Source organism: Patagioenas fasciata, chromosome 24 (assembly GCF_037038585.1).
Source record: "Patagioenas fasciata isolate bPatFas1 chromosome 24, bPatFas1.hap1, whole genome shotgun sequence".
NCBI classification, from domain to species: domain Eukaryota; kingdom Metazoa; phylum Chordata; class Aves; order Columbiformes; family Columbidae; genus Patagioenas; species Patagioenas fasciata.
This window is the reverse complement of record NC_092543.1, coordinates 2,683,662-2,709,786: the sequence shown is the minus strand read 5'-3', so window position 1 is coordinate 2,709,786 and position 26,125 is coordinate 2,683,662. Positions and strand designations below refer to the sequence as shown.

Genomic DNA, 26,125 nt, shown 5'->3' with positions numbered 1-26,125 from the left:
AGCACTGGAGCGAGAGAGGAGAGCCGGGGATTAACCCCTTCACCCCCAAAAAAAGAGCATCCCCAAAAAAACCCACCCCAGAGGTGCGAACGTGGAGACATCCTCACAATTTCTCCCTAAACCTCCATCAAAGTTTAATTATTGGGGTAAAAAACTCTCTTTTTACCCGTTTTCCCCTTTTAATATCCCATTGCACAGCTTGGTTTTTCTGATGGTGGGAACCACCCTTCAGCGAAGCAATTAGCGGCGATTTTTTAATTGCATATTTATATCGAGCGAGACCCCGGCAGCGGGCGAGGGGGAAGCAGGAAGACGCCGCCTCTGACCTTGTTTGCTTTTCAAGCGGGATTAAGCAGCTTTTTAATTGTCCCGGAGATCACAGATTGCGGCCGGGGGGATAATTAAGCTGAATACGGGTTTTCTGGTTCACTCCCCCCAGGAATTTATATTTCTAAGGGTAAAAAAAAAATTAGAAAAGCTTTTGGAATAGAAAACGCTTTGGGAATCAATGGTTTTTGGGGGGGCGTGAGGCTGGATGTAATTTGTTTTTGGGGGGAGGAGGATTATTTTCTGCTTTTGCGGGAATCTTAGGGGGATAAAAGGCTTATTTAGAAATCTCTCCAGGTAAAAAGCGGCCGCTGTGCAGCCCCGCCGGGGACAAGGGGCTCTCAGAGAGGCACCGGCGTGGAAAATGCCTTAAACCAACATCGACAACCGGGGGAGGCTTTTTCCCCCCCTCCCTTGTCGCAAAATCTTGGTGCGTGTTGTTTCGGCCGTGTCCCGGGTGCGGGCTTCGGCCTGGAAGGTGTGGGATGGGCTTAGGGTGTGGGTTTGGGATGGAGGCTTTAGGATGGGGAAGATGCAGATTTGGGGTTCAGGGGCAGGATTTAGGCTGCAGGAGGAACGTGCGAGGGAGGTTTTAGGCCACAGGGGCAGGTTTTAGGCTGCAGATGCAGGACTTAGGCCGCAGGGCCAGGACTTAGGCTGTAGATACGGGCTGCAGATGCAGGATAACCTGGCCTAGAAATGATTTTAATTGCAACTAAGAACCCTGGGCTGAGCTTATAGTGCCACTTTGAGCAGAGAAAAATGACAGATACATTTCCCCATCTGTTTTTTTAAGGGCAAAATCAGCATTTTCCTACTAAAATCAGCCTTTTGGGGCCAGGCCTTGCATCTTGCAGGAATATTTTCTGAACTGTCCCCATCAGTTTGGTGTCTCCAGGACAGCAAATATGAATTAGAAAACCCCAAAGCTGGAGCAATTCCACCCGCAAAGCCCCAAATCCTGCGTTTCCCCTTCTCAATTGGCATCTCCCTCCTTTCTCCTCGTTGTTTCCCACTGCGGAGGGGCTGGAGTTTTGGTTCGGGAGACACTTTCAGCTCTCGCGAAACCGTCCGGAAAGCCGCCACGTTAATAAAAGCAAAAATGCAGAGGAGTCTGCGAAGGAAACTCCTGCGAAAAGCCCTTCCAGAAAAACATCGCGGGCACTGTCGTATTTTTATTCGGGCTTTTTTCCCCCCCTTTTTATATCATTGGGGACATGAGTCGAGTGCCCGGAGGTGGATTTTTGCAGCAGGTTTGGTCCTTGGATACTGGCTTGGAATTTGCCTGTTAAAACTGGAACATCCCTCAAAACTGGGGGGGTTTGGCATGGTGGCTGCGGAGGCCCCAGCGGTGCCTCTCGCCCGGCAGGCAAGAGAAGGAGAAAAATGCTTTAAAAAGGTAAAAAAAAGCATCAGGCTGAGGTCATTTTTTTGGCGAGGAAGTCGGCTCCTTCCAAATGCCTCCGGGTCGGGTTTAATATCGGCAGAAACATTCTTGGGCAGGGTGGGGAGAAAATGCTGCTCTTGCCGGCCCAGAGCAGACCCCAAAATACTGAAAATGTCCTCAAAGCCCTAAATCCCTTAAAAAACACAAAGTACCCCACAAAATACCAAAATCCTGCTGCTTTGCAACCCGCAGGTGCAGAGCAAGCTGAGTGCTGGGGGGGGAAAGGAAAAATTAGCCCGAAAAGGGGAAAAATACCCCCCTGTGAGAGGGGAATTGAACCTCTAAGCAGCTTTTGAGCATTCTTTGGCCTCTGCTGGGATTTTGGGGCTGGGGAGAGGGGGAAAGGGAGGGGTTTGCAACAAAAAATGCATCTTTTTGCATCATCCTGGAGAGTTTTAGCTCATTTTTTTGCTCCCTCCTTGATTGAGCATCGTCTCGTTGGGTTCAGCGCCCCTGGGCAAAGGGACTGGGGTGTGAGGACTGTATCCTGCTAGAAAACATAGCAAAAAATGGGGAAAAAAGTAAATTAATTGTATCTACCGTGCTTTGCTTTGAGGGCTAAGAAGCTGTTTCGGTGCCTTGTCACGGGCCCAGTGAAGCTGTTGTGGATTTTCCAGCGCTTGTTGGCCAGAGAGATGCACTGCAAAGGAATTACAAAGTTAAAGAGAAAGGGATTTCTCCTCTGCGCTCACACATTCCTCCCGTCAGCGGTATTTACACCACGGCACCGGGAGAAATCCCAGGTCGGCCGGAGCGTCTCCCAGCCATTATCACCCCGTGGTTTTGGTCCCAAGTTCCCTCACCCTGATCCTGTCTGCACCCAATGGGCACGATGCTTCCTCTGCAAACGGCCTTCTCCCCAAAATTAGGCCTAGCACCCACGGGTGCCCTGACTCAGCCTTTGTTTGCAGGGAGTGAAGGTATTTGCAGCACACAGGGATGTTTGTAATGCATGAGGGGTTCTGCTACATGCAAAGATTTTTGCAGAGCGCAGGGATGTTTGCAGTATGCAAGGATTTATGGAACGCATAGGGATGTTTGCAAAGCGCAGGGAAGTTTGCAGCGCAGGAATGTTTGCAGCACACAGGGATGTTTGCAGCACACAGGGATGTTTGCAGAGCACAGGGGTATTTGCAGCGCACGTGGATGTTTGCAGCACACAAGGGTGTTTGCAACACACAAGGATTTTTGCAACGCATGAGGATGTTTGGAGCACACAGGGGATTTTGCAGCACACGAGGACTCCTGCAACATGCAGGGATGCTCGTGACGCACAGCGATGCACAAAGCCACCTTGCAGGAGCCACGCACACCTGCAGCAGCTCTTCAGTCCTTCCACGCCTCAGTTTCCCCTTCCCCAGGGCCCGTGGGTTTGTTGGGCCTTGTGAGACGCTGCGGCAGCTCGGCTGGTGGCTTCGTGTTCAGCGCTTGGAGGGCGGCCAGGGGGAGCGCCGGGGGCCGCTGCTCACCAGATGCGATAAGGTTTGGCCGAGGCTGCAAAAAGGAAGAAAAAAAGGGAAAAAAAAAAAGCAAAAGCAAAGCAAATTCCTTGGCAAATCAAAGCGAAATGCTCGCGGAGCGAGCGCGCGGCCTTGCATCCAGACGTCCGTCTTGATAAGCGGCTCCAGGGAGGAGGAGGAGGAGATGATACTGAGGATCCACCAGCAATTGCGCCTCGTAGCAAGAAACCCCTCAGCTTCCCCTCCACTGGGTGACAAGGGGCCGATGCGCCTCAGTTTCCCCACCCCATGTGTGCATGGAAAGGGGCACATAGGTAAAACCTCGGAGGGGTTAAGCGGGGCGATTTTCTGCCGGGTTTTTATCCAAAACATCTGTTTTTGCCGCGATTCCAGTTATCTGGGATATTTCCTGCATGTTTGCTCCTATGGCAACCGGCCCAGCATGAAAGACCCATTTACTGGGCCCAGATGGTGTCAATTTGGAAGGGGCTCCAGCCCCTCCGCCCGGCTCCGGTTCTCCCACCTCCTTCAGGAGGTAGAGATGGAAATGAGGAACTGACAACGTTGGTTTGAAGTCCCTCAGGAGGTACGGACGGAAACAAGGAACCTACAACGTCGGTTTGAGGTCCTTTAGAGATATGGATGGAAACAAGGAGCCTACAACGTTGGTTTGAGGTCTTCAGGAGTTACGGATGGAAATGAAGAACCTACATCATTGATTTGAGGTCCTTTAGAGATACGGATGGAAATGAGGAACCTACAACATTGGTTTGAGGTCCTTCAGAGATATGGATGGAAATGAGGAACCTACGATGTTGGTTTGAGGACCATGAAGACATCGTGTCATCCCCAGAACCTACCACGGGGGTCCACTGAGCTCTGTCCTGCCCCCAGCAGGTCCCGGCTCCTTTTGGAGTTGCCCCCAATGCAAAAAAAATGAAGAAACAAGAAGAGTATTTCCTAATAATTCTATTTTTCTGTTGTTGTCGTCGCTGGGCGTTTGCTGCAGGGGGAGATGATGAAGCCGGGCAGGACCAGGCACGGCACGGGACAGGGGATTTTTGGGAATGATTCACTCCCAAAGCTTCTCGCTGAGCTATTGCTGATGAAAACAAGCCAAAATCGATTTTTTTTGTCAAGAAAAAAACCCTTTTACAGAAATGACCCTTCCCACCAGCCATGCTCTTTTTTTTTTTAATAAGAAAATTTTTTTTAAAAAAAGAGGTTTTCAGCCAAAATAAACCTTCTTTATGAAAACGTGTGTTTGGGTCAAAAAAGGCACTTTCTGTCAGGGGAGAAATAAACTAACAAAAAAACCCTGTCCAAGCGCTGAGGTGATGGGTTGGCAAAGCTCACAGGGAGATAAGTCTTCTCTGGAACCAAGAGCTCTTCTCTTCCTCCTCCTGCTCTCTTTATTCTTCTCCTCCTTCTTCTCTCCTTTTTCTTCTCTTCCTCCTCTCCTCCTCTCTATCTTCCTCCTTCTTCTCCCTTCCCTCCTGTTCTTCTTCTCCTCCTTGTCCTTCTCCTTGTCTTCCTCCTCCGTCTCATCTTCCTCTCCTTGTCCTTCTCCTCCTCTTTTCCTCTCCTTCTGTTGTCTTTTCTTCTCTCTTCTCATCATCTCCATCTTCATTTTCTCTTCCCAGGTGACACGTGTGCTCCAGCCTAACAACCCTCCAGCCTTTGCCTCTGTATGACTTGCCACCAGCTCCCGGTTCCTCCTCTGTGCCTCAGTTTCCCCACTCACACAAGCATCTGCTGCACTGCAGAGTACACTCAGGAGCTGATGTCACCCAATGCCACCACCACCATCCCAGCAGGGAACCCAGAAACATTCCCTCCCCAGAGAACCTCGAGTGTCGATGGGCAATGGGGGAGTGGGATGGGGACATGAGGTGTCTGCTGGGGACAGGACAGGGTGACGGGGACCAGGGTGAGGTACCCACCGGGGACTGGGATGAGGCAGCTGCTGGGGATGGGGCCAAGGTGATGGGGTGATGGGGACAAGATGATGGGGACTGGGACAAGGTACTAGATGTGGACTGGGATGTGGTGATGGGGACAAGATGATGGGGACTGGGACAAAGCACCTGATGGGGACAGGGATGGGATGATGTGACCTGGACAAAGTACCTGTTGGGGACAGGGTGATGGAGGACGAGGTACCTGCTGGGGACAGGACAACGGTAACTGGGATGAGGAACCTGCTGGGCATGGGAACAAGGTGATGGGGACTGGGATGGGGTGATGGGACCTGGACAAGACACCTGTTGGGGACAAGGTGATGGGGACCAGGACGAGCTACCTGCTGGTGATGGGAACAAGGTAATGGGGACTGGGATGGGGTGATGAGGATGGGGACAAGGTGATGGAGGCTGGGAAAAGCACCTGAGGGGGATAGGGGTGCAGTGATGGGACCTGAACAATGTACCTACTGGGGACAGGAAAATGGTAACTGGGACAAGGTACCTGCTGGGCATGAGGTGACTGGGACCATGACGAGGAACCTTCTGGGGTGATGGGGACCAGGACAAGATACCTGCTGGGAACAGAGCAGGACGAGGTACCTGGTGGCGACCATGACAAGGAACCTGCTGGATGCTCCATGGTGATGGGGAGAATCCCCAACCCCAAGTTTTGTACCCACCACCTTCCCCCTCCCCAAACCACACTGGGGTCCCAGTGGACTCACCCCAAACTGGTGCCGGCTCCCACGGGCGGATGAAAAGCTCCCTGTCCCAGCGGCATCCGAAGGCTCATTCCCGATCGGTCACGCTCCCGGGCGCAGCTGCACAAACCCCCTCGGGGAGCGCGGGATGCGCCGGGGGCTTTGTTCGGAGCGGCTTCGCTTCCCGGGGAAGCGTGACAAGGCGATGGGATTACGGGGCAGGAGAATTAAATAGAAAAAAAAGAGAAAATTAAAAATGAGCCTTGCTGCAAAACACGGTGGCGTGGAGGAACAAAGGAGAGGGAAGGGTCCTCGAGGAGGGATGGTGGCTTTTGGGGGTGTCCCCCCCCATGCAATGTTTGCTCCTAAATCTCAGCAGTGAGAGGGAAAGCAAAAGGAGGGAAAAGTTGCGAGGAAGCTGAGGAAAAAGCTTTGCATGGAGGAAAAACATTGTGAGGAGGAAAAGCTTGCAAGGAAGGAAAAACCTGGAAGGAGGAAAAACCTTGTGAGGAGGGAAACTTTGCAAGGAGGGAAACCCTGAAGGAAGAAAAACTTGCAAGGAAGGAAAATCTTCCAAGGAAGGAAAACCTTGCGAGGAGGAAAAGTCCTGAGAGAAGGAAAACTTTGCAAGGAAGAAAATCCTTGCATGGAGGAAAAAGCTTCAAGAAGGAAAACCTTGCAAGGAAGGAAACTTTGCAAGGAGGAAAAATTGTGCAAGTTAGGAAATTTTGCAAGGAGGAAAAATTGTGCAAGGAAGGAAACTTTGCAAGGAGGAAATGTGTTGCAAGGAGGAAAAATGTTGTAAGGAAGGAAACTTTGCAAAGAAGGAAAATCTTGGAAGGGGCAAAACCTCGCAAGGGGGAAACCTTGAGAAGAAGGAACCATTGGAAGGAGGAAAACCTGCCATTGCAAAGTCAGACCTCAGGAGAAGGCAGAAGCCTAGCAAGGCCAGGCCTGGCCAAACCCCCAGTGTGGTTTAGCTAGGCCGAGGTTAATGGGGTCAGCGCGCAGCTAAAGGGCAAAGCTTGTCCAGGCGCCCGCTCCCTAATGAGCATCTCATTTGAATCTATGCAAAATAGCGGGGAGCATGGAGACATGCTAATTAAAGTGATTGTTGCTCTCTAATTAAGCAGCAATTCCCCTCCCTGAGAGGGTTTTCTCATGCAAATTTGGAGGGGAAAAAAAAACAACAAAAACAACCTGGAAATTGTACAGGGTGGAAACGCGATTTGGCAGCATCCCTGCTCTGCAAAGAACTGTTGTTCTAGTCTTGATTTTGATTGTTTTTACCCCAAAATACAGGCTTGACCACCTCGCGTGTCCACTGAGAGCGATGCTCGAGCTGGGCGGCCGCCACAAATGAAGACATTTAACTCGCCAGCTGACCAAACCCCTTCCCTTTCAGTTTTGGGGCGTTTTCTTTGGATTAAAAGGGATTTTTAATCTGCCGAGGACTTTCCTAGTCTTAATTTTCCTTGTTTTTCTGCTCTGACACTTGTGGAAACCATGACGTCCCTCAGGAAACATCCCAGGGGGTTAAATCAGGGCTGGCAAACACTGGGGAGTGCAGCCCATTGGTCTCACGGTTTTGCCCAAAAAGCAAGAAAATCAGGTCCAAGGGTGTTTTTTTCTTTTAATAAATTTTAAAAAGCCTAATTCTCTTTTATTTGTAAGCATATTTGTGTTTCTTTCTGGCCCGCTCCACGTGCTGTTGAAACTTTTCCACGCAAACGCCTCCTCAGGATAAATCTGTCCTGCTCAGCCATCACATGTGTGAATCCAACCAAAATATTGCAATTCTCAGGAAAAAACAACGCATTTTGGGTGTATTTTGGGCCTTTCGGAAGGCTCTGGGCGCACGACGCCCCGCTCCCCCGCTTTTAATCCCTCAGATTAGGGTTAACTTGCCAAAAATGTTAATAAATTACGCTGCGAGCAATGGGGGAGAAGCTTCCCCGACGCTTAACGCGATCTGGCTGCGGCTGGACGCCATCCAACCCTTAAAAAGAAACCCAAAACCATTTTTGTTTGTTTGTTTGTTTTTGTGTTTTTTTTTTTTGTGGTTTTCAGCCCCCGAGCGGGAGTTTTGGGGGGGGGGTTTATGTGGTGAACGGAGCGTGTGTGGAACCCACCGCTCCCCGCCGCGTTCCCAAGCGGTTGTGCGAGGGCGGGAGCGCCGGTGTGAGGTGAACTAAACCGGGGAGCCGCGGGTGGAGGAGCCCGGCTCGTCCTCCCCTCGGCCGGCGCTTGGTACGCTCCGCGGGGCGGGACGCTGAGGGGAGGGAGGCGGAGAGGAGCCGCCACCGCCTCCTCATACACGGGGCGCCGGTGAGAGACGCGGGGAGATAAGTGGAGCCAGCGGGGCGGCGTTGCATGGAGGCTCCGGTCCGCCGGCTCGCCCTGGAATGTCCTGGGGAGCCGCCGCCGAGCGGGAGCGGGGAGGAGAAGGAGGAGGAGGCGGTGGCGGCGGCTGCCGTGAGGTAAAAAAGGGCGCCCGGTTTCCCGCCGCGCGGCGAGGGCGGGACGGGGCTGAGGTGACGGGAGTGGGGAGGGGGGAACACGGACATGGCCGCAGGTGGCGGCGGCTCCTCGGGTCCTGTCAGCCGGTCCCCGCCGCTGGGAACGGGGCTCCGTGAGGCGGCGGAGCGCGGAGCTGGCACCTGAGGGGTCGGTGTGGGGGCAACCTGTGTGTTTCTCCCCGAGATCAATGTGTGTGTCCCCCAAAAATCAATGTGGGTCCCCCCCAAATCATGCGCGTCCCTCACGATATCAACGCGCGGCTTATGGCGCTGCGTTTATTCAAACCATCTGACTTTATTATTACTATTTATTCCCCCCGCCCCCGCCGCTCAGTCTCAAACTGTATTTAGAGAGCGCTTTGAGTTGGAGGAGGAAAAAAAAAAAAAAAAAAATTAAAAAAATTACCTCAGAGCGCAATTTCGCTGCCTCCGGTCTGGGATTGATTTACAGTCTCATTTCGCAGTGAAAGTTGCTCTGGCTCTCGCTATATTTTGTCATTAGAAGGCTGCTCTGCTCGGAGGCAACACGTCTGCCCTCTTAACCGTCTTAAAATTGCTTGTTTTTAGTCATTTTATCTGCGATTAAAGTGGTTCGAACCCCTGAATTGAGGGCTGGTGTGCGGTGCCTGAAGACTCTGGCTGTAAAACATCCTGACACCTTAACTCGGATTATTTTTCTCTTTTTTATTTCATTAAGGTGCCTTCATCCCCCAATTCTCGAATTTGCAGTTACTTTGGCTTGCTCTGTCTGTCTCTTTGCCAGGGGGAAAAAAAAATATATATATATAATAATTACACAGTCACTGACTTTTAATGAAAGAACTTTCCAGTCGACTGTCGTGTGTTTTCAATCTTGGTGTTTTTAAACCAAAAGGCAAATGTTTTTCAGGCGTTAACACACAACTTTCAACTGCTGGGCAGAAAACAGGCGACGTTTATTTTGCCCCCTGCCTCGTAGCTTTTTAAAAAGTATTGCCGAATGGGTCAATGTGATGGCTTTATGTAGGTTTTTTTAATTTTTAAGTTTTCTTTACTGCTTTTTTTTTTCCCCAGATGATTTGCTGGGAGGCTTCTGAGCAGGCTGTAAAACTGTCAGCTCTGAAGGGCTGTTTACTCAGCGACTTGTGTCCTTCACACATGCACCAGAAATACAATTCATTTACCCGAACGCCGCCGTTGCCACTGGTCGCGGCAGCGCCTAAACTTGGATTTTCTGGTGGTTTCTTTTCGTGTCCTTCGTGGCGTTTGCTTTGAACAAAGCAGGTAATCCCGTTTGCTTCGCCGCTCGTCTCCCACAGCTCCGCTGTTTTGACACTTGCGATTTATGGGACGTCCGACCTGCCCGTGGCTTTTTTTAAGGAGGAAAAAAAGCGCTTTTGGGATAGCGGTTGCCAAGTCCTCCGTGTCACGATATCCTAAACATTCTCATATTGAACTTTTCACGACGTGATTTCTGTTAAACTTGATATTACGTGCTCTAATGCTTTTATTCCACCAAGCTAAACCGAAGCTTATGTGATTCAAATACGTCTAAACCAAACCACAGTTATTTTTGTAAAGCGGTTATGAGCCTTGTTGTGTGGGGAGGGCTTGATAATGAAGTGCTGCTCTGTTCAAAAGAAATGAACAATTTTTTTCATGTAAATCCCTTCTCTCAAACCTCTGAAAGGCTCCGTGTCCATCCTCAGGCTCGTGAAGCAGCCGTAGAAACTCGTTGCTCAAATATATTTGGTTATTTAAAGGTAGAGTCACAAATAGAAATATTGAGATAGCATCCACTGCGTTACCTGCGTGTTAAAAGGTGTTTTACTGTTTTTTGTGGTTATTTTCCATCCTGGGGTTTGATGGGATGCCAGGTCTACCTGGTGCTCATTTGCCTCCCAGCCCTTCCGGCACTGGCAAAGCCAGGCCTACTGCATGCTCCCTCTGCTGGCTTGCTGGGCTCCACTGGTCCTAAACTTGGCCATTCTCACCCCAAAAACCGCATCAGGAGAGTCCTGACTCTACTACAGGGGCAAATCCCCCAGGCGCTTTCATTATCTCAAGCTGTGCCTTAAGCGGAGCCTATAAAGCCAGGCTCGTGCTTACTTTGGCTCAAGGCGCGAGGCAGCTGCGCTTGGGCTTCAGGTGATGTCACCCAAGGATTTTTTTAACTGTCAAGAGCTTAAAAAAATAACACTGGCTCGTTTCAAAACCGCTTGTGCAGGTGTGGAAACTGTGAGCGCACGGCTGGGCTGGCGTTCGGCGTCTCGTAAATCCCGAGCGGACCGGGATTAAATCACGTTGGGAATAAAGCAGTGCCTGATGTTTAGGTCACAAGGCGATACCTGGACGTGAGCATTTGTATGTGCACATGTATCATCTGTCTGCTGCAAAATGATCATTATGAGAAAGGTTTATATAGGTAGCGTGAGCTGTTCCTGTTTCTGTACGTGAAAAGGCATCGAGCATCACTGTGATTTCCTGTTCCCTGCACCAAACCCACTCTTCATGCCATCTCCAAGAGCTTTTTTCTGGAAAATCTACTCTGCATCTTCCTTTTTCCATCCTGGGAATCTCGAGGGGGTTTCTAATGCGATGCATCAGCACAAAAAGACACAAAAATGTGAATTTGCTGATGAACTCGGTTCTAACGAGGCTTCGAAACCTCACGAAGCCTCGAGACTGAGCGCGGCTTCACCCACGAACCTGTTGAGACCTGGAATTCCAGATAACGTTTTATCCGGAACCGCTTTAATCGGCGTGGAAACCTGCCTGACGCCTTTTGTTCGGCGGTGTCTAATTTGTTGGAATTAATTGATGCTGTAAACTTGACCTTGATGTGTAGAGTCAGACTTTTGCGTAGCAAGCGAGTCCTTCCACCTTCCCTGTTGTTTTTCTGTGGGTTTTTTGGTTTTCCAGTGGGCCCAGGAGCTTTTGAGCCATTTTCTGGCTGCACCTGTGCTGAGATTGAGCAAAAAATTCTGCGTTATGTAGCTTAAAAAGAGCTGGTCTTAGGCCTGGCTTAATGCTCCCTGAGCAAGCCCTGGTGTTGAGCGTCCCCTTCTCCCCCATCCTTCCCTCTGGGATCGTGTTTATCCTCAGCAAATTCAGCAAAAAAACCTGTTCATTCTGTTAATTTAGCTAACGAGAGACCTCCAGCTACCCAAGAATTGTTAGAAAAGTTGCCTCTGTGTGTATAGATATCTATTTTTTTCATTTTTTTAAGTGTTCTTCCAGTAATTTCCTTGTTAGATGCCTCAGAACAACGTCCAGCACTGTAGCAGAGTTTTCCACTTAAATTTCCCCACCCCACTTCTCCCTTTCCGCTGCGGCCCTCGATTTTTCCAGTGACACTTTAGGCTAAACTGCGTGTCCAGCCTACCCGGGCCCAGCCTTGCGCATCCAGCCCACCTGCCTTTCCCATTAAGCCCCGGCTTGTTCTTTCTCCGCAAGAAATACCTCCTGTCTTTCAACAGGAGGGAAAATAATCATTGCAAGGTGGGTTGTTTTCCCATTTCCCATCCCCACGACGTGTCTCGGAGCTTTTCTACCCAGGTGGGACTCTGGGTTTTTTAATTTTTGTTGAGTTTTTTCTCCAATTCCCCAGCTCCTTGGGCGCAGTTTCACGTTACAGCTCCCCGGACTCGCCGCCGCAGGAGGCAGCAGGTACGTTCCTGTCTCTTCCCCACTAACTAACCCTTCAAAAAACGGCCCCAAACTTGCGCTGGATTTCGCCCCGCGGTTCCGCAGTTGCTAAATCTTCCGCCCCGATGACTGGAGAGGCCTCTGGGGTGTGTGTGAAAGGGGGGGGAACAACCCATTTTGGCAGCAGCAGGTTTTTAAATTGGCTTCGCTGTCTCATAAAACCACGCTCTGGATACTGAGCCTTGTGAGTTGGTGTCTTGCCGATTAAACTCACTAAAACAGCAGGAGATGGGGGGGAGAAATAAAATAATAATCCCCCAAAACTGAACAAAAGGGGGGAACTGAGCACAGCGGGGTAGGAGATGGTCACTTTTGGCAGTGCTGGCTTTAGGCTTGGCTTAAGTGTAAGGTGAAACCGCGCCCTCAGCCTCACCTGGCTGATCCCGCCTTTGATTTATCCCCTGGCTTTCGCTGTTGAGTTTTCCCCGCAGACTTGGACCCGTCGTATCCGCTAATGAATCAAGCGGTTGAGCCTTATTTGTTTAATTTCAAGACAAGTTGAAGATTTCCTACCTTGCAGCCTTACAAAGCCGGCCTGCCTCGCAGACCCAACTTTTCCTAGCGTAGAAAAGGAAAAAGAAAAAGGCAAAGGGGCTGGTTTACATTTTGCGGCCGTTTCGTTGTATTTTGGGAGTGTTTCGTCGTTTTGTTGTATTTCTTGCAGGCGCCTTGTGTGCGAGCGGCAGCCTGTTCTGGCTGGAAATGCTCTCAATACCGGGGGGTTTTTCCTTTCCTGGTCCTCACCAAGTAAAACAAACCATTTATCTGGATAAAAGGTCTCGCTCTAAATAATCCTCAAAGAAATGATGGTTTTTCTGCACGCCGGTTCAGGAGGTAACCCTCAGGTGACCCTTCTCATGACGACAAGTCCCATCTGGGCAACCGCGGCAAATAAAGGACAATTCACGTGGCAAACTGAGTTAAAACCCTCTACCTGATTCAAGCAAATTTGCTGTAATCAGGTGGTATTTTTTCAGTTTTTATTCCCTTTTTTACTTCTTGTTTGTTCGGCTCGGCCCAAATAAGGGTATGAGCAAGGCTGTCCATTTTTCAAGGAGGGACCCACAGACAGTGCATGACTTGTTGCCTTTATCTCTGCGATCAGGAGATTCCTTTGCGGTGATGGATTAACCCGCTCTCGAGCGAATAATATAACAGAGGACAAGTAGGAGCCGGCGCCCCGAACAGATGATTTGTTTAATACGCCGATGTTTCTCCTCCCCGCCTGTCGCTGAAAAGCTTCTTTCTTCACCGTTTCATTGAGTTTGCTGAAATCTGCGTGCACTCCAGCCCCCCCTGGAATGAAGGGAAGATTAAACGGCGGCTCTGCCAAGGCTCAGCTTGGAGACGAGGTGTCTGGGATGTGACATCACCCGTCTGGGATGTGACGTCACCCATTGCGCATCAGTCTTACCCCAGGTAGAAGTGTTGACGTTGGCACCTCTTCGGGTCTCTTAGTGCCCTGACATCGAAGAAAAATGTTATTTAAAGGAGCTGGAAAACTGCAATTTGGGGGAATGAGCTCGTTGGGGACAAGGAGGTGGCATCGAAGTGGAAATATGAAGGTGGTGTTTGGAGCTTGGTGGCTTTTGGAGCCAGTCGGGATTGTTCTGGAGCTGCACACCTGACATCTTCTCTCCGTGACACATGGAGAGTCCTCGTTATCACACACCCAAGGCTGAGAAGGGAGTTGCGCAACTTTAGGAGTGGAATTTGCGCGTCTAAGTCTGTTCCCATCCCTGCGGATTTACCGAGATAACTGTATCTTGTCTCTTTGACGTCCACGGTCATGTCGCGGGTGGGTCCTGTTGGTTCAATGAGGCTGCAACGTGCGATTGTGACAGGTCTCTGAGTGTGTTTTCCCTCTGCTCAGGACCCCAAAGTCCCCAATTTTACTGGCAAAGTGTTACTGTTTTCAGCTGTATTCTGGAGAATTTCCACTATTTTCCATTAAAACAGCATTTTGCTGTTCAACAAATGGATTTTGCTGGTCTTGGCTGTGCATAATTTTTGGGAACCGAAGGCTTTTGCTGCGTAATGTTTCAGCTCCACAGATTAAATGTCTTACGGAGTCAAACTAAACAATAACATGTGGGGGTTTTTTTACCCCTGTTTTTACACCCATGTGTGTGGACGCTCAAACCTGGGCCTGGATTTTCCTAAACCTTTGTTACTTCTGAGCAGCTATTTCACGTTTGCAGAAGCTTCAGGAAATCTTTTTGTTCCTCAGGAGCCTTTTCAAAAGGTGCGCTTTGCTGTTTTGCTCAGATACGTGTTGCCTAAATACTTTGCAGTGACAGCAGATCGCAGATTTGAGTCTCTTCTCATAAAAATGCGCGTTGAAGAGGAAAACCCCGAGGGTTTTTTGGAACAGAAGATGTTTTCTGTTCCTGCCACTAATCCCTGTTGCAGAATGAAAGAGGAATGCACACTTGGAATCTTTGTCGGGGTGTAGAAGGAAGCTGGCAACGGAAGGAATCAAAAGCGTTGTTATCAAAACTCTCAAAATATGTTGAAATTTCGGGCTTAATGATGTCACTTTAAATGCAGCTATTCGCGCTGGGGCGTTTTTTCAGGGCGCAGATCGCACTTTCAAATCCGGCTAATTAGCGCATCGTGGGTAACTGAAAAGTGTGTGTGTTCCCATTTTGTTCTGCAACGCCTCTTACAGGTTACAGTAAAACACCACGAAACGACACCAGATCCTCCGCAAACACCCCGATCCACCTTCTCGCTACAACACGAGACCGAAAATTCCCTTATTCTTGTCGGTTGGAACAAGAGAACTGCAAATAACCCTCACCCTTCCGACCTTTATTCCTCGGCTGCGGGTTGAGGACGTCAAAGAGGCTCAAGTCCCGCTCCGAGCCAAAGGTGCGAAGCTGTTTATTTTCACTCTGGAAATGTATATATTGCTGGCACTGTATATATTGCGGGAGGCAGATGCTCAACCGAGGCGTTCCCGGCTTATCTGGCGTCTGGCAAGTGTATGAGCAACGTCCCTTCGAATCCCCCAGATATTAAAAAGTCCAGGCACCTTTCAGGCTGAGATTTGCTTTAAAAAAAAAACACACACAAAGAGAAGCCAACAAAAAAGACAACGTCGCCATTCTTTGCCAAGTTTAAACGAAGAGTGATGCTGTGGTGCTGCTTCATCTTGTTTTTCTTGCTATCTGCTGGATCCGAACCGGCTGCCGGGACAGATTCCATCCCACGTTATCATCGCGGGGCCCCCGCATGTTGCTGAGCTTGGTGTTTAAAGTCTCGTGATGCAGCCATGAAGAGTCTAGAACCTTCTCCCTGCTTTGTATTTTATTTTCTTGGGGACGCTGGCTCCATGAATCTCCGGCCAGAATTCAGCGAAGCGGGATGAGTCTGTGCGAGTGAGAACAGGCGACTGAACCCGCTGGAAAACTCTGCCTGTGATGAAACTTTAACGACTTTCCTATCGGTCACTCGTGTTGGGGCTGGTCCTGCTGGGCAGAGCTGGTGCACGGGAGGAGATCGAGGGCTCTGACTCACCAACTGTGGCTGCTCGACGTTCCCATCCCCAAATGCCGCCCGGGCCGGGGTCCCGGCCTCAACTTGGGAGCTGCGGAGCGGCTGAACCCTCAGGCTGTGGTTTTGTGATCATCGAGCGATGCTTAATCCATGTTCTTTGGCATGAGGAAGGAAATAAGTGATAGAATCATAGAATCATTTCGGTTGGACGAGACCTTCCAACCCGAACTCCTCCTCTCCTTCCCCGTGTTCTATTCCTCCTCGTGTGGGAGCAAACCTGCCCAGACCAACATAATTTGTTGTGTCCGCTTTTATCTGGGCCTGAGGCTAATGGGATTATTTTGCTGTGGAATATTGTTGCGTCGGGATTCTGTCCCTCTAGGCTCAGCTCAGAAACGTTTTTGCTGCAGAATCCCAACGTCAACTTGAAAACCAGTTTTGGGGGGAGGAGAGCAGTGAGGATGAATCATTTGAACCTTGTTTTAATCAGGACAGGGCTCTTTTCTGCTTTCTCCCTCACCTGTTTGCTTTTTAAATAAGGAGACTGGGGTTCAGCAGTGTTGATTTCAAGCTGGTGCTTTTGCGGAGGAAATAGAGTCAAAACTTGCGCGTGATTCCAGGTAACGACGGCGACTTAACGACCGTGTCCTGCGGCCACAAGTTCGCGCGCTCCTAATTGCCGCTGACGTCAGGCGGCGGTGGACGGGGTTGCTATAAATTCTGGCTGCAGGTGCGGATTTAATAGTCGTGCAGAGTGTGGATCCCGGCAAGTTGCAACAGAGCGAGTTGGACTCGGGGTAAGGCAGCTAAAAAAAATCCAACCCCATTTTCCTGCCTTTTTTTCAGCTCATTGCTGGAGGCTCCGGAGGGTCTGACAGGTTTTGCTGATGCCCAGAGCGAGCCTGTGCTTCTAACCCTTATTTATTTTTATGTTTAAACAAGCTTGATTCCACGTATAGAAATTACAAACACGGGCGATCGTCCTTGATGTGCAAAATGCAAAGTTTTTGCAGGGGCAATGACACAACTCATAACTCGGATAATTAGGATGGCGTGTCGTGTTTTGTATGCGGATATTTAATCTTCTTCATTTTTGCTGGCGTTCTTGCCGTCCAGAGCTTATTAACGAAGCTTCGTCAGTCCATCTAAGGCCTCGCGCTGTTTGAGAGCGAAGTTTTCATGGATGAAGTTGCTCCCTCACCCAGGTGAACACTTTAAACCTCATATTTTTTGTTCTTTGGCTGAATTTGCAGCTGGATCCGCTGGGTCTGACTCAGGCGGCGGCTGCACGGTCGTTGCTGCAGATGGGAGGGAGCAAGCCGGGTCCTGACCCGAGGTGTTGCTGCTGTTAAATTGCCTTAAACTAGTGCTGAAACCTCAATTTTGGTAAAAAATCACTCAGTCAAAAACCCAATATTTAGGCATTTCAGCATAACCTCAGCCCTGCGGAGCTGTCTATTAGCTTAACACTGTTCTTTTTATTCTTTTGCTTCTTTTTCTTCCCCCGAGGCGAGAAGAGGCAGAAACCATCCCCACTTCATTAGCGTGCCGGCGGGGGGGACTGTCTCAGCTATTTTTTCCCTGAAGTTAATAATAAAATTAACCTAATTGGCAGGCCTGCTTGTGGCTAAGAAAGCATGGCTTCTGCAATAATTTGATTTTTTTTTTTTTTGCCTTGTTGTAATGGAAATCTCCCTGATGTGCGTCGATTAAAACACCGGTGACTTGAGTGACTTTTTGGCTGCGTTCTGCAGCGGCTCAGCACACAAACTGTTAAATTTTTCATCGCTCCGCTCCCAAATTTCATTTCGGCGGCCGATGCCAAAGCCTGTGCTCTTCTATCAAGACCATATGTCCGCCAAGAGCGAGGCTTGAAACTCAAGGTGTTTCTGAAGTACTGGAGCACAAATTAAGTATCTGAGTGATCTTAACTGTCTTCTTAAAGAAAAAATATATATGTCTCTCCATTAATCCCCCGAGTTCCACGCGGGGCTTGATAAAGCTCAACTTTGATCTGAGTCCAACAGCTGATACTGACCCTGAGACTTTCCAGGCCTGGAAGAACAACTCGGTGAAAAAAATCTCTAGGTTGTGTTTTCAGGCCAATACTTTAATACTTTTCTTTCTTTGACGCTGGGGCTCTGCCAAAGTTTAAGTCAATTCCTGCTGTTGTTGACAATAATCGCTAATATATTATATTTTGAGCCCCCAAAATTGCTCTCGGGCTTTGTTGCCCATTCACGGGGTGGGTTTAAATCGCTTGAAGCTTCACCCAAGGAGCACATTGCCTACAAAATCCTGATTGAATTGTTAAGTGGGAACAACAGGCGGGTTTTGGGATCCATTTGGCCGCTGGACGTTCCCGAAATTCAAGGCGAGGGCTGGAAGAGTTTGCGCAACCGCGATTTCTCCCCTTTGGGTTGTTCTGATAAGGATCTCAAGGGTTCATTTGCTTAAAATGTCATAAATAAATATGAATGTAACATCAAAGGGCGCTTTTCCTTGTAACTTTTAAATGGAGCTCGTTGGCACGGACACCTTTGAGTTTGTTTCATTGCATTTTCTATCTTGGTTTATAGGGTCACTGTCAGCAATTATTTACTTTTTGGTGGCATTTTCCCTTTCGGGTTGTTTTAGGATCAAGAAAACATGGGGCTGGCAGGAGCACGACGCCGAATTTGGGCATTTCTGCTTTGAAATACGTCATTTTATTGCTTGCCCTCACGAAATCCCGTTGGTGATGCTGTAACTCCGACACAAATGCCTAATTATGATCTATTTAAAAAAAAAACAAAAAGCCCGGCTCCTTATCTCATTGCTCGCCTTCCTGGAATTTAATTGAACCACAGCTGATGAGTAAAACGGGAGCGCTTGACTTTTATTTATTTACTTTTCATTCTTGTTTTATGCACACCGCGTAATTAGGACCACGTTGACCCTGATTGCAGCCGCCTCTCGCCTCTTTAATTTCTTCGCCTATTTTTTGGCAGCTCCTGACCCCGCCATCCCGCTGACCCTTCCCGGGGCGGCTCGCGCTGCCCTTCGCTTTGTGCCGCGCTCCCATCGCCTCATGTGGAGTTGATTATTTCCTCGCTCGTCTGGCCTTTTCGGTGCCACGGCTCCCGAGTCACTTCCATTTTCTTTCCCCCCCCGTCTTCTTCTTTTTTCCTTGTTCCTTAGTGCTGACCGCGGTGAAAGGAAATGCTTTTGCTGGCGACAGGATCGGTTTGCACGCTCGGCTGCCTCGATTGAGAGCCTGAAAAAAAAAAGACAGGAGGGGGAGGGATGCCGGAGGTGCTGCGGTTGCTTTTTAAAGCCCCATGTTAATTGAGCGCTCGTTAAGCGTTGGGCAAAATGACAGTTCGACGCAACTCGGTTGGTTTTTGAACCCGCGAGGGGGTTTCGAACCCGTGTCTTTGCGAGGGGGATGGCGCGACTCGTGGGCACTGGGGGCTGCGGGTAAACCCGCCTGAGGCCCAGGGGGGTTCCAAAAAGCGAAACCGAGTCCATCTACCAGCTGTTCTGCTCATTTTGCTGGACCCCGGGAGGACAGGGTTGATCAAAGGCCCCGCCGGTCACCGAGGAGCCGGCGCGCAGGAATGTCTGAGCGCTCGCTCTCGGAATGCCCTTCAATACCTTCCTTTTATATACTTTTTTTTTTTAAGGTGCCTCGGTGTGAGATTTAATGATCTAACTCGTCTCGCTCGCTCTAAAACCGTGGCCTTTTGCTTAATTTTAGGGGTTTTGTTTGCTCCGAATTCAGGCGCTTTGCAAATCCGCGATTTGTTGTACTTGAGTCACAGCGTTTTAATGCGGGGGGTTCCGTTCGCTCTGAATTTCTGCGCTTCGCAAATCCACAATTTTCATTTTAGCCGTGGAAACAATCTCGGGGAGCACGTAAAAGTGAATTCAGGATGAGAGGGAACATTCCGATTGGAAATCGGGACAAAAAATTCCTAGAAAGGGGTTGGAAAACAGGCTGCTGTCCCAGGAGGGGTTTAAATGTTGCTCTAAAGGCTGCGGTTTAGTCCCAGGTTTAAGTTACGGTTGGACTCGATCTTGAGCGTCACCTCCAACCAAGTTATTCCATGAGGTGGCAGGAAGATGATTCAGGGAGCTGAAAAAAAACCATCAGAAAAGGGAAAAAATAAGAGTGCATGAGATAGTGTTCTTTTTATGTGTCTATGAGCAACTCCAGGTTGAGAGTTGAAGGAAAATAATTGGACCTGAGATCAAAATGTCTTGGTGGAAGCAAGAAAAGTGTGAATATTTGCCATGGAGAGATCATCGGTGAAACCAAGAAGGATTTGATCCACGTCTGTCTTGATTCAACCTCGGATATTATTCTTATTTATCCGACTAATTCCTGGTTTATTTTACAAGGCCCCCGTGAGTGTCCAAATGGGATTTTGGGGTTATTGAGATGACGGCGAAGGGGAAGAGTCAGGTTTTCCCATCCCTAAAGTCTTTTAACACCCGCTTATGTGTTAATATAATATTAGAGACGAGGTTTTTCTGCTGGGTTTTTGAAGACCACAAAACTCCCAGCTGTGGTTTCGCCCTCTGCACCGAGCAAGGGGCTTTTCAAACAAAAAAAGCACAAATATTTTTGGGTTTGTTTTACATCCACCAGTGAATTTCAGAAGCAGATGGCGGCGAAACTCCCCTTGTCGTTACCCACCGATGCTGCTCCAATTAAAGCCAATATTTCTCTTTGATTTTCCTGCAGTCGTTGTGGCTTCCCAGCTGATCTCACCACGGAAAACCCAACGCGGGGGTCAAATGAGGAGTTGCTGTTGACACTGGCGGCGAGAGAAAGAAAAACAGAGCGAAATCAGAGCCCGGATCAAGTCGATCCCTAAAGATAAAGTTTAGTTAAAGATAATGAGCCGGCCTCGTTTAAAAAATCCCAGCTGCGAAAGAAGCCGGTAGCTCCATGTGCCGGGGTTAAAGTTGACCGGGAATAGACGTTTCATTGCTTTTTGTAAATAAATAGTGAAGGTTCAGCCAAAAAAAGAGGAGGGGGAAAAAAAAAGCGCCGCTGCCCCCGGCCCTCTTGAGCGAAGTGTTTGATGTTAACAAGTTCTCGGGGTGTTTACTCTGCTGGAGCGAAAATTCAAATAAACCCAAGCGCTTTCCGCCATCTGCCTCTTCCCCAAGCAGCTGAAAGAAATCGGCGTTGAACCGCCCGAAAATGGGAGTGAAGTTCCGCAGAGTTTCTTGCGACCGTCTCAGAATCCCGCGGTGGAGAAGCAAGTCGCTCCATAAAGATCCTTTTAGTATTAAGTCTTTTCCCAAGGCTTATTTTGCAAATATATATATTTTCACAGCGAGAAGACACTCTTATCATTAAGCAAATTGGAAAGCAAATGGCTCCACGACCGCTCAATAAATAGAATTCTTTCTCTTGTGTATTGTTGCACTTGTTTCTATAAAATTCCTACTTATTGTATGTATTTACACATGCGCCTGATATATGAGATGTTGAAGATGTATGTTGGCTGTTATCAGCGGTGAAATGATGCGGCTAGGCTGATAAATGAAGTAACTGCGCTAAACGAACCCGAATCTTATTCATCATCATAGTCATCCACCAGGCAAAGAGAAAATTAAAGCGAGCGGGTGTTTGATGGAGACTCTTAGAAATACCATTTCAGAGAGTGATTTAATGATTTAATTTGTATTTTGCTGGTTTCGTGCTATAGTTTGGTGGGTTTTTGGCACTGGGATGGTCAAAGAAAGACCGGACCTCACATAGATAAAAACACACAAAGATACCTCAGAAATGTGTATGAGAAAACAAGGAATATAAATGACAATAGTATTAGTGATTATTTTGTGGTAGATTTGCCACTGTTTTGCTGTGAAACACCAAAAGGAACAAGCAGGTGACGTCTCGCTGAGCAGGTGCTGAGCGAGATTAATTAAAACCTCATCAAACGAGCGGCGCCCGGTGATAGACGGGCAAATCGTGACGGTTTGCAAACAATATTATCTCCGATAGATAAGCTGTTTACTTTGGACTTTAATTCCTCCACTTGGGAATGGGTCTAATTTATCAAGTTTGCCACAGATGCGGAAAAAGAATTATATTAAAAATAGCACTTGGAAGCATCGTTAAATTCAACTCCCGACTCATTTTTACAGATGGTTTCTATATCGCGAAGAACATCGGCTGTTTCCTGGCCGCCCCCTTTTTTATTTTAAACCCCGACTGCTTTGTTGTGAGTGACTTTCAAAACTTAACCCCCGGCTTAATCTGTTTGTTTTGCAGTTGTTTCGGTGCCTCGGCTTAATCCGGAGCTCGTCTTTAGGCCGGCGTTATGAAGCCGCGGCCCAGCCGCTTCCAGGCCCTGCTCTTCGCCGCTGCCGCTGCGCTCATCACCGCCAATGCTCCAGGTAAGGCCGCATTGACACAAATCCTTCAGATTCTAGAGGTCGAGCCTGGATTTTGCACCAGCAACAATTTGGAGCCGCTAATTCAGTGATAATTTGCTTTTAAGGCGGCGCAGAGCAGTTAAACTCAGCCTGACGCTCAATACACATCGTTATTTTGGAAAAGGACATGGAAGATGCTCTGGTCGTCCTTCGGAATCTCCAATTTTGCCGCGAGGGTTCGAAATTCATGGGGGGGGATCAAATCGCATCTTTGAACCGAGCCGACCGCGCTCGGAACGGCCCCGGCGTCTCGAAAATAAACCAGAGGCCTGGTTTTAATCGCCACATCTGCTCTGTGTCGTCAGCTTGTCTTAACGTAACCGCACCAAAAAAGCAGCTTTTACTACTTTTAGCACTTCATAGCCTGGCGTTAGAAGCGAAAGGGGTAAATTTGATTGTTCTTTTCAAGCGGTCAGAGGAGATAAATTCCAGCTGCGGGGTCAGCGCTACCAATTCCCACTTCGTGTCGGTGTCACGGGCGTAGATCAAAGTGGCTTTTGGTGGCTGACAAGCTAAAAACGTTTTAATTTTTCTCCCTCGTATCCCTGGAAATTCGAACCAAACCAACGGGAAGAATGATTTTCTAACGAGAAGCTCAAAATGCAAATATGTGAAACACTTGGACAGCGTTTTTATGGGTTTAATTAATTTTTTGAAGCGAAGCCACACTTCAATTTCCAGTTTTCTTTGCCATTTCACAGAATCACAGAATCCCAGGATGTCAGGGGTTGGAAGGGACCTGGAAAGCTCATCCAGTGCAATCCCCCCATGGAGCAGGAACACCCAGCTGAGGTTCCACAGGAAGGGGTCCAGGGGGGTTTGAATGTCTGCAGAGAAGGAGACTCCACAACCTCCCTGGGCAGCCTGGGCCAGGCTCTGACACCCTCACCCCCAACAAGTTGCTTCTCCTCTTGCAGTGGAACCTCCTGTGTTCCGGTTTGCACCCATTGCCCCTTGTCCTGTCACTGGTTGTCACCCAGAAGAGCCTGGCTCCATCCTCCTGACACTGCCCCTTTCCATATTGATCCCCAGGAATGAGTCCCCCCTCAGTCTCCTCTTCTCCAGCTCCAGAGCCCCAGCTCCCTCAGCCTTTCCTCACACGGGAGATGCTCCACTCCCTTCAGCATCTTGGTGGCTGCGCTGGACTCTCTGCAGCAGTTCCCTGTCCTTCTGGAGCTGAGGGGCCACAACTGGACACAATATTCCAGGTGTGGTCTCCCCAGGGCAGAGCAGAGGGGCAAGAGAACCTCTCTGCCCTACTGACCACCCCCTTCTAACACACCCCAGGATGCCAGATAATTCACAGTTCTGCGAAAAATGCAACATTTCTCATCTGAAATTAATCTATTTTAGCACAGACCAACTTGAGAAGAAAAACATGAACTGAGGGCTCCACCTACAAGAAAATTGTCTCATATTTGGATTTCACTTAATATGACTTTCTGGAATTCCTCAACAAACTAGAGATTATTTTCTCCTGCCTATTCTTAATTTAATTTGATTTTTCCTCCCCTATTTCTAAGCAAATAGGAGTTACCAGTGTGAACTCCTCGCTCCCTTTGTACAAAATCTTCAGAGAAGAATCACGTAGACGACAAATGGAAATAATTCCCAGTGTTTCGCTGGCCAGGACGGGCAACAAATTCCCTCCCGACAAGAAGGAATTTTCATCTGGCAAATAAAGGGAATCTCATAACCCAGTTTTGCGCAGCTGAACCTTTTATTTATTAGCGGCTTTTCCTGTTTCGGTTCATCTTAAAGATAACGGGCGCCCGATTTGTCACTCTCACCCTGATGAAGTCCATGTAGTTAGATTTAACAAGAAGCATTGATGTTTATCAAGCTTTTTTCTTTTAAATCCTGCTATTTTTTATTAATTCTGCAGACTCGGAGCCTGGGGATGTCTCTCGCCCTTCCTGTATATTGAATTCAGTCGCCGCGGGTTCAGAGTTGTGTCTCCAAGTTTTCCCCGGCGTTCGCAGGAATTTGTCGCGAGTTCCACTCGTGGAGGAAAAGGCGACACCCGCTTGGGTACCACGAGCAAAATGGAGTTTAGAGACACTTTATAGATGAATAGGGTTTTTTTAGAATATTTAACTTTCTGATGTGAACAGCAGCACTGGGAATGCTAATGGAACAGATTATAGTCAGCAAGTCAATGCGTCGTTAACCTTATGACATGAGTTAATGTAAAACGGTATTTATTAAGTGAATATATGTATTTTTTTGTGTTTTTTCCCTTTCAGACCTGACCCCCCGCTTCGTTTTGGAGCCGCTCTCCGCCGTGGGGAAGCGTGGTGAGCCTGTGCGGCTGCGCTGCGCTGCCGAACCCGCCACGTCCCGCATGGTCTGGCTGTTCAACGGGCAGCGCGTGGCCAGCGCGGCCGTGGAGACCCGGGGAGGGTCCCTGACCATCCGCTCCCTCAGCCCCAGCACCGCTGGCCCCTACCAGTGCATGGCCAACACCAGCGCCGGTGCCGTCCTCAGCAGCCCTGCCATCATTTCCGTGGCCAGTAAGTTCGTTTTGCACAAAATCCCAGAATGTCAGGGATTGGAAGGGAACTTGGAAGATCATCCAGTGCAATCCCCCCATGGAGCAGGAACACCCAGATGAGGTTACACAGGAAGGGGTCCAGGCGGGTTTGAATGTTGATTTTGAATGTTGATCGCCATGAATGAGATCACCCCTCAGTCTCCTCCAAGCTCCAGAGCCCCAGCTCCCTCAGCCTTTCCTCACACGGGAGATGCTCCACTCCCTTCAGCATCTTGGTGGCTGCGCTGGACTCTCTGCAGCAGTTCCCTGTCCTTCTGGAACTGAGGGGCCACAACTGGACACAATATTCCAGGTGTGGTCTCCCCAGGGCAGAGCAGAGGGGCAGGAGAACCTCTCTGACCTACTGACCACCCCCTTCTAACCCACCCCAGGTCCCATTGGCTTCCTGGCCACAAGGGCCCAGTGCTGGCTCATGCTCACCCTGCTGTCCCCAGGACCCCCAGCTCCCTTTCCCCTACACTGCTCTCTAATAGCTCATTCCCCAACTTACACTGGAACCTGGGGTTGTTCCTGCCCAGATTCAAGACTCTACACTTGCCCTTGTTCTATTTCATTAAATGTTTCCCCGCCCAGCTCTCCAGCCTGTCCAGGTCTCTGATGGCAGCACAGCTTCCAGTGTCACCACTCCTCCCAGCTTGGTGTCACCAGCAAACTTGCTGACAGTCACTCTATTCCCTCGTCCAAATCATTGATGAATATATTGAATAATCCCAGCCCCAGCACTGCCCCCTGAGGCCCTGCACTGGATCCAGGCCTCAACTGGACTCTGCCCATTGACCACGACTCTCTGGCTTCTTCCCTTCAGCCAGTTCCCCATCCACCTCACTACCTGATAATCCAGACCACATTTCCTCAGTTTAGCTGTGAGGGTGCTGTGGGAGACTGTGTCAAATGCTTTACTGAAATCAACATATTCCTTATATCCCTCACTCATTTCATCCACCTCAACTGCTTTGCATCATTCGTCTTCAACTCCTCATTTCAATGGTGTTTTCCTTCAGGCGGTATATGATAAATTACACGTTTTTACCAATCTTTTTTATTCCTGAGGCCTATTGGGTGATGCGTCCTTGGCACAAATCCTCCGTAGAGCTCGTGCGCCTCCATCCTTGGGCATTATCCAAAATTAAACTGGACAAAACCACAACTGATGGATTTTAGCGTGGGCAATAACCTCGTTTTGAGCCCAAAGTTGGGTTAGAGACCTGAAAAGTCCCTTCAAACCATTATACATAAATATAATAATAATATATATCTATAAATAATTATTTAGTGGGGACAATCCTCTGTCCTTTTACGTGCAATTTCCGTTCTTCCCCATTCTTCTAATCAGCCTTTTTGTCTGGAAATTGTTTGATCTTTGTGGACCTTAGAAGGGAAAAGGCGACGTTTTCCCCATGGAAAAGGCGCTGCGGTGCCAAGAGTGTGAATATATTAATAACATTCCTCTGATATATTAATAATATTCCTCCCATATATTAATAATCTTCCGTCGTGAGCATGTTTTGGCTGAATCAAATAATTGTC

The 26,125-nt window shown here is 48.8% G+C and overlaps 1 protein-coding gene and 1 long non-coding RNA gene across 4 annotated transcripts in view; one reads left to right on the top strand and one right to left on the bottom strand.

Moving 5' to 3' along the window:
- Nucleotides 1-228: 228 nt before the first annotated feature.
- Nucleotides 229-6,259, bottom strand: LOC139825559 (uncharacterized). 2 transcript variants are annotated; one of them, XR_011735668.1, is made up of 5 exons: nucleotides 5,924-6,259; nucleotides 5,701-5,770; nucleotides 3,088-4,994; nucleotides 2,315-2,414; nucleotides 229-451 (listed from the first exon to the last, which is right to left on the bottom strand). It is a non-coding gene; the product is annotated as an uncharacterized lncRNA (long non-coding RNA). The 2 variants fall into 2 exon arrangements; XR_011735669.1 differs by lacking the exon at nucleotides 5,701-5,770 and having other exon boundaries at nucleotides 3,088-3,268.
- Nucleotides 6,260-8,195: 1,936 nt separating this feature from the next.
- Nucleotides 8,196-26,125, top strand: part of CDON (cell adhesion associated, oncogene regulated) — a 42,506-nt gene continuing 24,576 nt past the window's right edge. The window contains exons 1-3 of one of the 2 annotated variants that reach the window (XM_065855781.2): nucleotides 8,196-8,379; nucleotides 21,881-22,005; nucleotides 24,291-24,557. In XM_065855781.2, coding sequence (XP_065711853.1) covers nucleotides 21,930-22,005; nucleotides 24,291-24,557 — 343 coding nt within the window. In that variant the 5' untranslated portion in view covers nucleotides 8,196-8,379; nucleotides 21,881-21,929. Of the gene's footprint in view, nucleotides 8,380-16,472; nucleotides 16,812-21,880; nucleotides 22,006-24,290; nucleotides 24,558-26,125 lie in introns of those variants that run through there. The other variant, XM_071798769.1, reaches the window with a different exon arrangement.